At 38.6% G+C, this 16,091-nt stretch overlaps 6 protein-coding genes across 6 annotated transcripts; 4 read left to right on the top strand and 2 right to left on the bottom strand.

The window, feature by feature from the left end:
• Nucleotides 1–376: 376 nt before the first annotated feature.
• On the bottom strand, nucleotides 377–1,293 carry BKA55DRAFT_528244 (DSBA family oxidoreductase; the record flags this gene model as incomplete). Its single annotated transcript, XM_046188985.1, has 5 exons — nucleotides 377–769; nucleotides 840–956; nucleotides 1,008–1,059; nucleotides 1,118–1,196; nucleotides 1,251–1,293. 5 exons carry the CDS (start codon nucleotides 1,291–1,293, stop codon nucleotides 377–379), a joined length of 684 nt encoding a protein of 227 aa, XP_046042059.1.
• Nucleotides 1,294–2,170: 877 nt separating this feature from the next.
• BKA55DRAFT_584942 (uncharacterized protein) lies at nucleotides 2,171–3,217 on the bottom strand. Its single transcript, XM_046194398.1, has 2 exons — nucleotides 2,463–3,217; nucleotides 2,171–2,408 (listed from the first exon to the last, which is right to left on the bottom strand). The coding sequence occupies exon 1, from the start codon at nucleotides 2,857–2,859 to the stop codon at nucleotides 2,533–2,535; it is 327 nt and encodes a 108-aa protein (XP_046042058.1). The 5' UTR covers nucleotides 2,860–3,217; the 3' UTR covers nucleotides 2,171–2,408; nucleotides 2,463–2,532.
• Nucleotides 3,218–3,261: 44 nt separating this feature from the next.
• Nucleotides 3,262–4,932, top strand: BKA55DRAFT_627347 (short chain dehydrogenase). Its single transcript, XM_046196875.1, has 5 exons — nucleotides 3,262–3,554; nucleotides 3,608–4,134; nucleotides 4,187–4,243; nucleotides 4,299–4,780; nucleotides 4,843–4,932. Exons 1-4 carry the CDS (start codon nucleotides 3,458–3,460, stop codon nucleotides 4,539–4,541), a joined length of 924 nt encoding a protein of 307 aa, XP_046042057.1. The 5' UTR covers nucleotides 3,262–3,457; the 3' UTR covers nucleotides 4,542–4,780; nucleotides 4,843–4,932.
• A 564-nt stretch (nucleotides 4,933–5,496) lies between these two features.
• BKA55DRAFT_697504 (uncharacterized protein) lies at nucleotides 5,497–5,829 on the top strand (the record flags this gene model as incomplete). The annotated part of the gene is made up of 2 exons (XM_046200390.1): nucleotides 5,497–5,629; nucleotides 5,684–5,829. 2 exons carry the CDS (start codon nucleotides 5,497–5,499, stop codon nucleotides 5,827–5,829), a joined length of 279 nt encoding a protein of 92 aa, XP_046042056.1.
• A 1,468-nt stretch (nucleotides 5,830–7,297) lies between these two features.
• Nucleotides 7,298–8,231, top strand: BKA55DRAFT_528280 (uncharacterized protein; the record flags this gene model as incomplete). The annotated part of the gene is made up of 2 exons (XM_046188988.1): nucleotides 7,298–7,369; nucleotides 7,425–8,231. 2 exons carry the CDS (start codon nucleotides 7,298–7,300, stop codon nucleotides 8,229–8,231), a joined length of 879 nt encoding a protein of 292 aa, XP_046042055.1.
• Nucleotides 8,232–14,858: 6,627 nt separating this feature from the next.
• On the top strand, nucleotides 14,859–15,882 carry BKA55DRAFT_216884 (uncharacterized protein; the record flags this gene model as incomplete). The annotated part of the gene is made up of 3 exons (XM_046185203.1): nucleotides 14,859–15,261; nucleotides 15,336–15,511; nucleotides 15,574–15,882. Exons 1-3 carry the CDS (start codon nucleotides 15,172–15,174, stop codon nucleotides 15,878–15,880), a joined length of 573 nt encoding a protein of 190 aa, XP_046042054.1. The 5' UTR covers nucleotides 14,859–15,171.
• Nucleotides 15,883–16,091: the final 209 nt, after the last annotated feature.

The raw sequence follows: 16,091 nt of genomic DNA, 5'->3' as shown, positions 1-16,091 counted from the left end.
CAAGTCGTCTGTGTTTCCAAGTGATCCACACTTCCCGGCTACCGAGGAGCTCAAGCAACCCTACACCCCCTAGGAAGTTTGAAAATGGAAGATAGGATAGCTTGCATCTGGAATAACCACCAGTAGCACGCAAATGGGAACGGCAGCTTGATAGGCGCAACTGATGCATGTGGATCTAGATGATTTCCGCAGTCTTCCCAGGTGATATGTGTTGACGCAATCCGAGATGAATGAATAGACCTCTTTGATCAAGCGTTTTGCGACGGTCTGCACCACCACATATCGCTGCGTGTTGCAGGGTTCAATACTAACGAATACACTAAGGACGAAGCGGATCCAAGCCGTTCTTGTCGGAATATATGATAAGAGAAATCATTTACAGCTTTCCAGAGACCAGGCCCCGAAGCTCCAAGTCTCGGTGTGGAATGTCCAAGTAGTCCCACATGTAGTGAAACCTATCACTTCCAAAGAACGGTTCCGCATTTCCCTTGCCATCGTGCACCCAGAACCACGGGCATCCAAACGCACCAAGATCTTCAACGGCATGCTTTGTCACGTCATTCAGGGCTTGCTTGATCTCGGATGTTTGTGCAGCGTTCAGGATCTCCTCCGCCTCTTGTTTGTTGAATATTTTAAGGAGCCCAGTGCGCATGTGTTCCTGCTTTGCCAGGTCGAGGTGCTCAAGCCACAATGACTCAAAGCATGACTGGAACAAATCTTCGAGTTTCTCGGGGCGCTTCATCTTGACATATGTAAGACAGCGTTGAGGCTAAGTTTTGTTTGAAGTAGCATGTCAGAGCGTGAATACATTCCTGCGGGAAGAAAGTTTGGTAGCATACCAGCAATGAGAGAATCGGGAAAAAATCAGGAGTCTCGAATTTGTGTCCAAAATACTTTTGAGCTCGCCTACCGTCATACATAGAATAGCTCGCCTTGGCCGGAAGAGTCCATGGCGGCTTATTTCCTGTTCAATCTGTTATCAACAGCGGATCTTCATGCAAGATTACAGGCACATTACCGCTGCCGACGTTAATCCCCCCAAGAAACACGGGAATAAATCTAGATAATTAGCACATAAGAACTGATTGATGATTCTGTCTTTATCCTCTGCACTCACTCGACTTCTACGCCCTGGGTTTCAAGTGCGCGTCTATTCTTGCGGAGATAGGAAAACGAGTAAAAGCTATAAGGTGAAACTGGACTGGCGTAAGCCCTCGAAGTGACGATCAAGATCGAGGTGGACAACTTACCGCAATCAATATACGCCTCGATCTTCTTGTCGTGCGAAGGCATGATTGCTGTCGTTATGAGGACGTTGAAGCTGCTAGAATCGACTCTGCACTGTTTCTGATCGCCAGCCGGAGGGATTGTCAAGATCAGTTCTTTTTAAGTCTACAAGTCCGGCTTAAGTGAGATGATAATTCAGCGAAGATGTCGTTAATAACTTCTGTTGGCGATTCTGATGCAGAAAAGTGGTATCGCGTTAGACTAGGGGCATCGATACCTCGGCAGGCCAACGTTGGACTGAAGCTCCGCCGGTTACTGATGCATTTCGACCGCGGCTCTTAAATCTCGCATCCGAGGGATCTCAGAACGAAGTATGGTAATAAATACCACCGAGGTATTTCTCAAAGTCAGACAACTCAGAGTGGTTCGCAGAGTGTATCTCGAGGATACGGTATTTGCGTGGATGCAAAGGCGCAGAGAAGGGGTCTTGAAGACCTCACTGACTGCACCTTCAGCTGGGCCCCGGGGTGGGGGCGGGCCCATACAGGCCAATTTCGTACCTCCTGTCTAACGAATTTAGTTGCCGGCCTGCCGAAAGTCGTTCCCTGACTAATTCGACGATGTTATTTGGTTCTAAGAGGCCTTATATGGCATCTCAATAAGAGACTAGTATGTGGCAACGTCTTTCTGTTAGCACAATTTTGATTGCCATTCAAACGGTTCAACTTTCGTTGCGATTCTACACCGCTTGCAGGTCGTGAATTTATATGTGAAATCAAATCAACCTACTCCATCTTGAACGTCACCATCCATCACCTCGACCAATTTCATGTTTATTGATGTTTGAACCACCCTTCCGCAACCGATGTGGGCTGTTGTTCGCGGCTCTCTTCCAGAAGCCTCAAAATGCTGCAAAGGGCTGTTGAGCGCGATGAGCAGAATTGTCAATTGCATACTAGGCTGTTCTATGCATATGATTGCTTTGGTGGCTAGGACCCATGAGCACATTAGGCTCCGAACCAACGTAGCGTTTATGTACACGTCGATTTCCGATAAAAGTTTAGAGTCCGAAGTCGCTACTTGCCCTTCTCCTCACGACTCTCTTGCTCATTTATCCGCTCATATAACTCATCAATAATACCCTGTAATTACGAGCAATCTGCGTACGCTTCAGTTTTAATCTATGCAGAGTTAGATCTGATTGCATATCGATATGGAAGAATACATGAACCCACGTAGGTGTAGCGGTCGAACCCGAATTGCGATGATATTTTCCTGGACCAGAGACGATCTTATAGAGAATGCTTATTGGTAGCGGTTGAGGAGTTCTGTGAGATTTTTCGAACTTTTATAGAAACCACACGACACAGCAAAGACTCCAGTCACCCCTAGTTTATCCACAGTTGCCGCTTTGATCGCGGTACCAAAACGATTGTAAAGCCTCGGAACAGCTGTGAAAGCTGTTGGTGGCAACAATTTGATGTCCTCAATAAGTGCTGAAATGTCTCCATGAGAGTAACCAGTCGCATTTCCAGACCAGAGAGCTGCGTGCTCTGTGACATACTGATAGATGTGTGCAAGAGGGAGAAACGAACAGATGACATCGTTGGCTCCGTGCTTTGTCACGAGCATCGCACAACTAATCGACGCAACAGCATTCCAATGTGTCAGCACCACTCCATTTGGATTCCCGGTCGTGCCAGATGTGTAGTTGATTCGTGGACACTATTTTATCGTTTGTCTCGGACCTGGTTACTTTTGGACAATGCTTTGGCAAACAAAGCAACAACTCCGAACAGAGAGCCATCGGATAATAGTAACTAAGAGTAGACTACTCAACTCTCGCCTTGTCAAGAGGGGTTGACAAAGCATAACCAATTATTCTCTTCACTCTAAACTGGGTGTAGAATTTCCTCGGTGGCAGAATGATGAGTGGGCCCGCCACGACACCAATATCCGAGGAACATTGGCTCCATTGTAAATTGGTGTCGCACGCCCGGGGAACAGTTCCGAGGTGTTACAATCTCGAGAGTACTTCGAAACGCACGCGCAGACACTATAGCTTACCCCGCAACTCGAGGACCTCGGCATCTTACGGCCATGGAATGCTCATCATCGCAACAAGCCTGATCTAAAAAGAAAGGAATAGAAGTTCTTCTTCAAGATACCGCCTCGTACAACCAACTGGATAAACATCTTGCGAACCAAGGACCACTACAGACGTTCTGAAATGTCTCAACCATCGCAACCTGTCGCCCTGGTCGTTGGCGCATCTCGCGGCATTGGCCGTCAAGTCGCTATTGACCTGGCTAAAAATGGGTTCAAAGGTACAACACGCAGCTTATCTAGCCTAGTGGCTCTGGAACTAACTTGTTCGCAGTCGTTGTGGCAGCTAAATCCGTTAGCGATGCGACAAAGATGTCTCCTTTCCCCCCCGACCCAAATTCTAAACAGTCAACTATTACCACTGTAGCTCGCGAAATCCGTGAAGCTGACGGAGAAGCAACGGCGATCCAGGTTGATACGAGAAGTCCTGAAAGCATCAAGAATATGATTGAGTCTACGGTGAAGATGTACGGATCACTGGATGTGTTGATTTATAACTCAGGCGCCATTTGGTGGTCCTCGGTTGAAAAAACGCCCCTACAGCGCTTCCAGCTCCTTTCCAGTGTGAACATGGAAGGCTTATACGCTACTGTCCAGGCTGCGTTTCCGTATTTCGAGCGTAACGGCTGGAAGGGCCGGATCATAGTAGTCAGCCCCCCCATCTACTCTCGCTTCTTCAGAGGAAAGACAGCGTATGCAATGGGAAAGGTCGCAATGTCTGTACTTACAAAAGGATTGGCCATGGACTGGAGAAGAGAAGGTAAGAAAGACATGGCCATCACCAGCATCTGGCCTGCTGTGGTACGTTGTGTTCACATTCATGATAGTTTGTCACTGGTACTGACGTCAACAGGGTATTCAATCAGCAGCAACGCCTGACCCAAAGCTGCTGTCTGACTTGAGAACGCCGGTTCGTCCACACTGCTGCTCAATTAAGCCACCGCAAGGAGCTAACAAACTGCCAGACAATCTTCTCGGATGCCATCCTAGAGATGCTAAGGACGCCCCCAGAACAGATCAGCGGATGTCTTGAGCTTGACGAAGATTTTCTCCGTAAGAGAGGAGTAACTGATTTCTCCAAATACAGCGTGGTGCCTGGCGCAAATCCGCGACGGATGCTCCCAGCTACACTTCCAGTATTAACAGTGCCGGAAGAGGACGAGGAGGTGTTTCGCGTCGATAGCACAAAGACAAAATCCAATTTATAGACGGAGGATATGTCAAGGACCTGATGTATAAGTTATTCTTAAGAATTTTGCTATTAAGTTCTTATATCACAGTGCGTCATTACTAGGAATGGTAGTCAAGACAATAGTTGTATCCCTGAATATGAGTATATGACTCAGTTAGGGTTTCCTTATGATTAAGCATTATTGTATTTAGGGAATGACCATCGAGACTACGCTCTATCTGAGAGTTTCTCTAAAACTTTTGAAAAGTTGGTCAGGTAAGCTCCACTAACTCATGATTATCGAGGGTGAAGTATGAGGGGGCTCATCGACCACCTAGGCATTTCGTGAGCGTTCAGGCGATCAATTATGCCTCACAAACAAGACAACAAGGTAATCTACTATTGTAAATCACCGATAGGCCAAGCCTGAGGGTACGTCACATGTATCCAGGCCCAGAGTTCGATGCTCGGAAGTAGCAGTTCATTTACAACTCGGTAAACAAGCCAGACGATCTTTGCTGCATCGTAGATCACAATGTATTTATGCAATTCATGTTTACAAAGAAGCAACTACTGACGGTATGCAGTATTTAGGTCTATGATCTCACTGATTTTGCCGAGGCTCACCCTGGTGGTAACGTGGTCCTCGAGCAGGTAGCTGGCCAAGACGCGACAGCTGCTTTCTACAATCTTCATCGCCATAAAGTTCTCCAAAAATATGCAGACCTTTGCATAAGCACTCCTGAAAATGAAACACCAGAAGTTTTGAACCTAAACCTGGAGACCTTAGTCCCGTTCCGTATGCCGAATCTCTGTGGCTTCGTCCGGAGGTCAGCAGCCCCGACTACACGGAAAGCCATCACCGCCTACAACAAGCCATGAGAAAATTCGTCGACATATACGTAATACCTGAAGCTGAAGAAAAAGAGAGGAATGTCACATATATCGGTCAAGAACTTGTTGAAAGGATGGCAAAATAAAACATCCATGCCATGCGTCTAGGCCTAGGGGAACATCTCCATGGACGTACCCTCCTCGGTAGTGTTATTGAGGGTAAGGACTTTGACTTTTTCCACGAGCTGGTCGTGTCATACGAACTTGCTAGGATCGGTATTGACTTTATGAGTCAGTCATAAGGTTAGCAAATACACTTCTGGTTTAACACAATGGCCATCCGAGGCACCCGAGGTATTGTCGAGGAGTGTCTCAAATGGTGTGACCAGCGGATAGTTTTCAAGCGCAGGTTGGTTGACCAGCCCGTCATTGGGTCCAAGCTCGCCAAGATGATTGCGAGCGTTGAGGCAGCGCAGGCATGGTTAGAGTAGATCACCGAGTGTCTTACATGGAACAAGCAACCCATCTTGGTGGCCACTTAGCATTACTCAAGTCTTTCACCACCAGAGTAGCTCACGAAGTTCCCGATGAAGCAGTGAATATTTTTGGCGGCCGCGCTTTGATACAACTGGTATGGGAAGGTGTGTTGAGAACTTTCAGCGAACCTATAAGTCTGACGCAATATTGGGTGCTGCTGAGGAGATCTTGTCCGATCTAGCAGTGAGGCAGGGGATGAAGAAGTTTCCAAGAGCATGTTGTAAGGTCGGAAGGACTGCAAGGGACAGCAGGTTAGAGTTGCTTTGGTTGTCATATTCTCTTAAATTTCAGATACTATTAAGCTTTGCCTGATGCTGTTATTTCTATGCATGGTAGTTAAGTACATCGTTCGGGTGGCATATTCCTTGCCTTTGGATGCGCGCTTGAATCTTGGACCAACTTTTGCTTCTTCCCTTAAAGATTGGCCCCAGAATTTGACGACTTTACTTTTCTATGGCTAGTCTGCATTGTTTGCTGACTATCGTCTCGAATTTTGGCTTCCTACCATCACTCTGTTGTTCATTCGTGGTTATGGCGACAAACTAATCTCAATCATTCGTATTCTTTGGAGGGCTTGCAATAACAAATAGGTCGAAAAACGTCCTAATCAAAGTCCAACGGCATTCTTATGGTCGTGTATGAACAGGTCCCGCTCCAAGATAAGCCAGGAATGAGTCTGAATCGTCCAAGAGACTGTCATGTAATGACTTGACCTATGGGTTCGTTCTCGATTGGCATGCTTTACTATCACTGACTAGCTTGCATGACTACTTGCTTCAACCATGCATATTGCAGGAATATCTGGACATATAATAGTAATGGCAATTGTCATGTGATTCCCACTGCCCGACTCTGACGAATCAACCGCTTCGGCATGAGTCATCTACATAGTTTTATCTTTGCCGTTCTCTTCCAAAGTGCCGCCTGGTTTTGGTGTGTTTACATTTGCATTGCCTGCAATTGTTAAGTTCCTCCATCTTTCAATTTGTCCACAGAGGTAAGCATCACCGAGGCTCAGCTCTTTCAATGTCTACCTTATGCGACGATCCCTTGTCTACCTATAGTTAACGTGTTATAGAAAATAGAGTCAAGGCGACGCTCCGTCTTGTTCACCTTTCTCCTCGGGTGCCTGTGTACGAAAGGCCTTGGATGTGGGGTATCGCAGGCGTTGGCCTCGGCGATTCTCGAGCGTGATACGACTAAGAACCGCTGTTATCCTCTGCCGAGGTCGAGGCGTCTACAGCGGGGCGGGTTGAGAATTTCTCGAACATCGCTATAAATTAGAAAAATATCTTTTTTATTTACTGTATCGCCGACGTCTTAAACCTCTTGGCACCTACTCTAATTGTTTTTTCGTGAAGTCTCATGCACGAAGATAACCCTCGACCAACTTCAAACCTGCGTTAACACCAAACCGAAAACATGGAGGCATGGATATGGGTAATAGGTTTACTTTTCATCTTCGGCCTGAAGAATATGCCCTTGATTTGGCATGTAAGTGTGGAATTTGACTTTACTGATCTCAACCAATTGACCTGAAACTTGGTAGTTCCGCTTTTTTCGCGCTCTCGCAGCTGGGATGCTTGTACATCGCAAGGCAAAGCCTTTATTTCAACCCAGTCATATTTTCCTTCCAGCAGTATCTGCAACTCGATCACCACTAATGGAGTGTGACTTTAACCTCCATAAATCGAATTCTACCTACTTCACCGATCTCGACGTATCCCGAGCGTATCTTTCCGGTATTCTCTTCGGGCCACTGTTCCTAAAGGGCCTCAATGGCCAGCGATGCAACCTAATTGTCGGCGCTGTGGCTTGTTCATTCCGCAGGGAAATCAAGCCTTATCGAGCATATGAGACTTGGACGAGGATTGCGTGCTGGGATGATAAATGGATTTATATGGTGACTCACTTTGTGTCAAGTCGCACTTCTGCGTTGCCCCCAGACATGTTGGAGTCAGGAGCTGATAACCGGAAAAACGAAAGTGAAAAATTCCCACAGGTCTCTCGATATGATACCACAAAAGGGGCCGTGCTAGCCTCTGCTGTAACGCAATTTGTCTGCAAGCAAGGGAGAAGGACAGTGCCCCCTGCGCATATTCTAGCTGCGTCTGGCCTACTGAACCGCACACATTTAGCTTATCAGCCTAGCAGCCCATTGTCACCCAGTTCGTTTTCCGATAAAAGAATGCGACTAGATGAAACTATCTCAAAGCCAGAAGCACTTATACCAGCAGATGTTGAAGCAATAAGGAGGACAAATCTGGGAGTTGTCCAGCTTCAAGGCGGCTGGGGCAAGGTTCACGAGCTTTTCCAATCCGAGGGCGCTATTCTCGGTTTTCACAAATGTATTTGAGGGTAACAACCCGCTCTCTAGCTTAACTCAGCGAGTCGCGCCGATTGCAATAGCCTCCTTAGCACAAACCCCGATCATGATACTACTGAGTACCAACGTATGGATTATGCTACCACGGATGACTTTATAACCTTCAGCGAGCCAAAAGTCTGGCAAGATGACCCACCTAATTGCCGGATTGACTCCACCGGTATCAAGGAGGATGGAATCTATTATCGGTTCGCAAAGGCTACTGTCAATGGTTGTGCGGATATCGTGCAGGAAAGCAGTGCTTCGTTAACTGCGGGGTTAAATAACTGGCACATGATAGCCAGTTGCATTGGGAAGAACGCGGGAACGCAAGAGGTGGAGGGCCCTTCGATTTTCAAGACCAACTGCCAGGACGTCAACGGTCCTAGATATATCCTTCTGGCTCACGAATTCGGTGGCAATGGCTATGTTCCACTAGAATCAACTGATCTGGCTAGTGGGCAACGGACACTGCGCAAAGGTTACAATTACCCTGAGTCTCCTCGTCATGGTACCATTATTCCCCTGACCTCGGATGAATTGGAAGGCATCCAGAAGGCTTTTGCCAATACGGCTCGAGTGACACAATGTTTAATAGCTGTATATTTAGCATTCATTGAGTTAGCAAGATAATAGAATCCCAAGCTTTAAAAGCCCCTGATCATAGTCGCATTGACCACAGACTCATATCCTTCCTACAACGATCTCTACCATGATATATTCCAAGACAAGATTTTACCTGCGCCGCACTACGCCAATACAGAAGACCGGATAGCCAGTATCCATTTGTCCTCAGGAACAACCGGTCTCCTAAAAGGCGTCAAACTCACGCATCTTAACTACGTCGCCAATGTCCATCAGCTATTTCCACATATGACTAATTGTTAGAATATGGAAGAATCTGTTATCTTAGCTACCTTATTCCTTAAATCTCTATAAGTTCTACTTTTAAATTATCTTTATTTCTTATTATGTTTGAAAATTCCTTTTAATATATAGGCTATATTTATTAATACTTTTATAAATTCTAGCTTATTAGCTATTAATGAAGTATCTGTATATTAATAAGCCTTATATATATTACTTAATTATTAAGAGATATACTACTTTATATTACTTAATATTATATCTTATATTATTTATAAATATAAACCTAATATAATCCAGTTTACCTGTTTAAAAACTATAACTATTATATATAAGATATATAAAATACTATTTAATAATAAAAGGATTATAAAGCGTTATTTATTAAGTAGCTTTATTTTAAATAGTTTTATTATTTTAATAATACTAAGTAATTTTTAAGAGGTAATTTAGTATAATAAAACTAAGATTTATATCTTATAGGCTTTTAATAAGCTTAAATATATTAAAATATATTTAATACCTTAAGAACTAGGTTAAGTAGTGTTAAACTGCTAGATGCTAATTATTATAACCCTAGCAGTTTTATTATATATACCTTATATTTTTTACTAATTACTATATCCCTTATTAAAAATAATTAGTATTAAGACTTTATAATTAAAGCTAATTTATTATAATAAATACTAATTTACTTAAATTACTATTAATCCCTTAATAACCTTATTAATTATTAAAAGATATATTTAATATATAAGATTATACTTATTAATACTTTTATAAAACTTAGCTTACTAGCTATTAATAAGACTTCTTTATTATAATAAGCCTAACTTATATTATTAATTATTAAGAGATATAATACTTTATATTACTTAGTATTATGCCTTATTTAATTTATTAATATAAACCTAATATAAACTAGTTTATTTATTTAAAAACCCTAATTATTATTATACTTATAAGACTAGATATTATATTTATAATCTTTATATTAATAAGATTTATAATTAATTTAAATAAAAAGTATATTTTTATTATAAATTAAGTTTTTAATTACTTATATATAATTTAACTTTATAAGTTATAATTTAATATTAAAAAAGGTTTTAAAGTTTATAATAATATATTATTTATAAAAAATTCTATTAATTAAAAGAGCTTTTAAAGTTATATAATATAGCTATTTAAAAGCCTAATTAAATAATATATAAATAAGTAAGATATTATAATAACCTTAATAATAAAGGTAAGTTACTTATATCTTTATAAATATTAAAAGAGGGCGTATTTTAATAAAGGCCATTTAAAGGCTTATAAATTAAGTTATTAAATATAAATTTATAATTCCTATATAATAATTAATAAATATTTAATTTACTTAAAAATCCTCTTCAAAAGCTAAAGATTAAATTAAAATATATAAATATATATACCTATTAGCTATATAAATACTTATAAAAAAAAGTAGTTTTTCTTACTTATATAAAAAGTATAGAGCTTATACTAAATAGGCTTATAAAGGCATTATAAGCTAAAAAATAAAAAAATAGCTATAAGTACTTTAAATTAGTTAATATTAAGTATTATATAAATAAATATTAAAATAAATAAGTTATTAAGAAAATAATTAATAAAATCCTTAAAGAATTATAAATTTAAATTTAAAAATTAATTTTAAGTTTTATAATACTTATTTAAGTTTTATAATATTATTTTAGATTTTATAACATTATTTTAAATTTTATAAAGCTATTTAAGGTTTATATTATTATTATAAGTTTTATAATATTAAATAGTTTATTATAATATATTCTTTAAAAATACTTTATAATAAAATACTTAAAATATAATAAATTTAAATTATAATATTTATAAAGTAAAATATAAAAATAAAAAATATTATTTTAAAAAAACATTTATTTAGCTAAATACCTTTATAATAATTTAAAAAATAAAAAAATATACTTTTACTTAGCTATATAAGGATATTATAACCTAATAAGGGGAAGCGCTTATATTATATATAACCTACTAACAATCCTGCTAATTATATAATAACTTATAAATAAAGCCTTATAATACTAATAAGCCTTATAATATAGCTTATAATATTAACTTATAACTTACTATAAGCCTAACTTATAAAACTATAAGTTACTATAGTATATATATATATTTATTTAGTAGTAGATAGAACTTAGCTTACTAGCTATTAATAAAACTTCTTTACCTAAATATACCTAACCTGCTCTATTTACTATTAAGAGATATAATACTTTATAACTGCTTAATATAATGCCTTATAACTCTGTAAATATAAAACTTAATATAAATTAGTTTACCTATTTAAAACCTATCTTATTATAAAGGATTACCTCTTTAAGAAAGGTTTATAATACTATACTTTCTAATAGAATCTTTATTATAATATAATACTTTTTTTTCTTTTTCTAATTATTTTATTAAAAAGTAAAATAATTAATAAAGGCTTAAAACTATAAAAAGTATTACTTATTTTATTAAAATCTTTTATTATATTAAGATAAGCTATATAAAAGTAAAAAAAAATAAAAGGTATAAAAAAAGGCAGTAATAAGAATATAAAATAAAAGCTAAATTAATAAAATAAATTATAAAATAAGAATTTAAAGTATTTATATTTTCTTATAAATACCCTTAGTAATATATTACTTATAATAATATATATTAAAATGTTTTTAATATTTATTATTACTTTTATTAAAAATACTAGTATTTAAGTAAATATAATAAGGTAAAACTTTCTTAATAGTAATATTATCTTTATTAATAAAGTAAAACTTAAAAGGAAGTAATAATATATATATTAATAATAATAATAATAACTTAAGTCTATTATATTTTATAAGTAATATAAAAAGCCTTTTAATTATAAGCTTTATTATAATAATATTAATAATTAAATTAATAAAAATATAATATATATTTAAGTTATAAAATAACTTATATAAAGTAATAAGAAAAAGAGCTACTTAAAGAAAACTTAAATAAAGGTTTTAATATCTTAAAGAAGTTATAATTAAATATAATAAATAAAAATATAAAAATAAAAAAGCTAAATATAAATTAAAAGATATTACTTAAAAGTTAATAAAAAAGCTTAAATTTTAAAAATAAACTTAATAAAAAAAGTTATTATATAAAATAAAATATTAGATATTAAATAATTATTATAATATGTTTTTAAAAGAAAAAAAGAATTTTAAATTAAAAAAAAGTTAAATTTTATAAAATATGTATTTAATAATAAGTTATATTATTATATAATTAAATTATTAATATAATATAAAACCTTAAAGTAAAAATTTAATTAAAAAAAACTTATAATTAAAATAATACTTTATAAATAATTAATTTAATAAAATATAAATTAATTAAAGTTATAAAATCTTAAATAAAAATACTTTTTTTTAAAAAAAAAAAATTTAATAATAATATTAAAGTAATAAAATATTATTACTTTAAGGAGATATATTAAACTATTAGATATTAATTAATAAGCTATTTTAGTTAAAAGAGCTACTTTTCTTAAAATAAAAGAGTTTTATAATATTTTACCCCTCTTTTAGAGACTAGCTAGGCTATATTAGAAAGGCCCTAGTTAGATAGCTTAATTAATAAACGGTTTAACAGGTAGGGCAGAGTAAAGTTAGATAGCTAGGCAGGTAGCTGACTTTTAGTATATATAGGGGGATAACTTCGCATAGGGGTCTCTACTAGTAGAATTAATATAGAATATTAATTAAATTAATTAAATTAATCTTGAGCTTAAAGTTGATTTAATTGACATATAATAAGCGCTGCTGCCTGCTGCGATGTCTAAGAGCGCGGTCTTCTACAAGATTGGCACGGGCCCTCGTGGAGGAAACGCGGCGCGTTTCGTGTTCTGGTTTACAGGTCTAGACGGAAATGCGGCGCATTTCTAGGGGAGAAATTTGGCGTAAGAATATGGAGATTTTAATTAGTGCAGAAGTGGAAATGCGGCGTATTTCTAGTCTACAGGCTTGATTAGGAAGGGAAAGAAAGCGAAAATAAATGCGCAAGTCGGATCTAAAATGCCTGGAATATATGAAAGTATGTTTAACAGATCTTGAGCTCTTGCTTTATCCAGTATATATATGACTTTTCATAATGGCGGATTTATTGTGGACTTTTAACTGTGGTGTTGACCTGGACTGAAATTTCACTGACATTTACAATTATCTTAACCCTGTCCCTACTTACCAAACTAATCGCGGCCACTAGCAATTAGTACTACCAGGTCATTGATAACACCAGCCAATATGGATATTCAAAAATAGATACTAGTCCGCTCTTTCCGTGCAATGCTAAAGCCCTCTGCGCCTGGGGTAGAGCGTCCTAGAAACGTTGCAGCCAATAGTCGCTTGAACAAGCGCTAATTATGAAGTCATGCCGACTTCGGGTGTGCGCCACATGGTAAGAGCCGGCAATACTGATTCCCGGTGATCCAAATCTCCCTAACTCATCGGTATCATGGCTGTGAGAGCTATGGCTTCGAGAGCACCGAACTCACCAATTATTCGGCACATTATTGCCGAGATACAGGTACACATCGTGTCCATGATGCCAGGTTAAACCATGTTACTCCCAACTCGAATGTAACATGCTGCATCGGAGCAAGTCATGATGACGGAGCGTGAAAAAACCACGTGCGTTCGCCCGCGGTATAGTGATATTTCTGAGTAATCAAGTGAAAGACTTTGAGGTATAACCGAGGACAATGTTGTTTCTAAAATGCTTCATGAAAAGACCTTCCCGAACTTATAACGGACGTATAACGCGAGAGTACTTCCCCACCCGACCTCCGTAATGTGGGGCAAAAGAAATCCATTCTACTAGAATTGATTTTGGTATGTAGGACTAGGCCGTTAATCAATCAGGCGCGTTAACGTTGGCCGGAAGAACTTAATACCCTGGAGTAACACCATCATCAAACGAAGGATACTCTTCCGGGTTTTCGCGGCAAAGAACGTCAACGCCAATGCTTTGATATATAAGTGTACCCAGTCACAGACGCTTCAACCCCCTGTCACCAGTTCTCGTTCCCCCTCGCCCTGTCAGTTGGTAATACAAACGCAGCATCCCGATCAAGGGTGGCAGTTACCTCTGTTCCAGTTTACAACCACTATTCGCCTTGGTGGTAATAACCGACAACAAGCACACTTGAACTGCTGCAAGCAATAGAGTTGTCAATCTCTTGATAACAAATAAGGGAGGAAAATAGAATATAGTGAGTAGGAATAACAAGGCAGAGATCAGCTTAATTCTGCAAGCTATCATTTTAGGTTTAAGCCTTGGAGCTACTCCTATCCGCCACAGCTGCACAGCTGACCACCATTTCCACATCTTAGACCGGGGTTCAACACAGCCACAGTATATTCCAGATTTCTAAATTGCGTAGGATATGACGATGACATTGACGTATCAGGTTTGAGTTCATTGCAATTAAGTCTCTTGTGTGTGTTTCTGCCATAAGTCATAAGCCACGCATATTGCTATAACGAGCAAACTCCTTCCTATTCTGCACAATGATGCCAATCTGACAGATGTGCTATACACCGTTACTGCGCAACATTAAACACCCTACCTAAAGGAATACGCCGCGGCTGACGTAAGATACTTAAGCTGAGAAATAATAAGAAGTGTGGCTAGGACGATTTATTATTAGGATTACTTTTCGCCTAAGGTGTTCTGTATGCTCTAGAGTAGCGGGGCAATAAATACCAAGCTACTCTAATCGGTCAACTTTACAAACTGTTAGGAGCAGTAATCTTCTAATTTAAACATGCAATTACTGGTGTGTTGCTTAAAGTATATTTTGTGGCTGCTTATGTGGCGGTACTAATAAGCAGTGATATTACCTGCAGAGTTTAAGTGACCTAAACTCTTTGCCTTAAGTAGACCTAGTAATCCATATAGAGACATACACTCCTAGGTAGGTCCTTGTGCTTTTCCCCTCTTTTTCTTTCTATCTACTTGACAGCACTTGAGATTACTAAAAATGTATCTCCTTAAAGCAGTATATTTTATTAGCTTCTTCAGGACTATTTCTGCCCAGGGGACTCTAACGATTAATACACCATCGAACGCTGTGGTACATCGCCTTCTTTTTTTTTCTTTCCGTTCCATGGTTTCAATACATTCTGCTAATACCCCAGTCCGTAGTTCGGAGAACCACTCTTGGTGACTTGGATAGGCGGCACCCCACCCTACTTTCTTTCTATCTTGCCAGGAAATCAACCTTCAGCAGCTGCTCTCCAAGATTTCGGGCAGGTAACAGGCAATTCGCTTATCTGGACTGTTAATTTTGCCCCGGGAATTTCACTATCTTTTACTTTAAGGTAGACAGACCGTTACTTGATTGCATTTAGTCAAGGATATACTGTTTAACACTTCATAATAGAGATTCAACCGGCGCCACTGCTCAATCAGCTCCATTTACTATCATGGGTTCTCCAGACACCACATCAATCACGACCTCTAACTCTGGTCCTCTGGCTACCACACTGATCACAACCTCTGACTCGGTTGGCAACAACTTCACTATAACCGGAGTGATCCTCACATCAGGTACCAGCAGGACCACTGTCCCTTGTCGCACTGTTATCACAACAGATAGTGCAGGAATAACGGTAACTAGGACTGAAACAGGCTCATCCGTCGTACGTTTTTCCACTTCTTTACTGAAACCGATCACTAACAAGATGTGAGCAGTTACCTACAGAGCTTCAAAGAAAAAACACAAGCTCTAATGCCTTTACCCCATCCGCAACGGCATCACCATCGATAGCCACTTTGACTGCAGGAGCGGGAATGCCGAGTTGGTCAGACTCGGCTCTATTATCGGTCGGGCTACCGGGAATCTTAACGATAATCTTAGCCCTACTCAATTAATAACAATTATTCGCAGCAAATCCGTAT

This window comes from Fusarium redolens (assembly GCF_020744475.1).
Source record: "Fusarium redolens strain MPI-CAGE-AT-0023 chromosome Unknown BKA55scaffold_28, whole genome shotgun sequence".
Taxonomy (NCBI): Eukaryota; Fungi; Ascomycota; class Sordariomycetes; order Hypocreales; family Nectriaceae; genus Fusarium; species Fusarium redolens.
This window is presented reverse-complemented; position numbering and strand designations above follow the sequence as displayed.

Bases quoted from the DNA above. Each gene is read 5' to 3' on its own strand.
- BKA55DRAFT_584942 (XM_046194398.1), bottom strand. From the start codon at position 2,859: ATGCTCGTGACAAAGCACGGAGCCAACGATGTCATCTGTTCGTTTCTC.
- BKA55DRAFT_627347 (XM_046196875.1), top strand. From the start codon at position 3,458: ATGTCTCAACCATCGCAACCTGTCGCCCTGGTCGTTGGCGCATCTCGC. The intron at 3,555-3,607 runs GTACAACACGCA...ACTTGTTCGCAG, and splicing joins GGCTAAAAATGGGTTCAAAG to TCGTTGTGGCAGCTAAATCC. The intron at 4,135-4,186 runs GTACGTTGTGTT...TGACGTCAACAG, and splicing joins CCAGCATCTGGCCTGCTGTG to GGTATTCAATCAGCAGCAAC.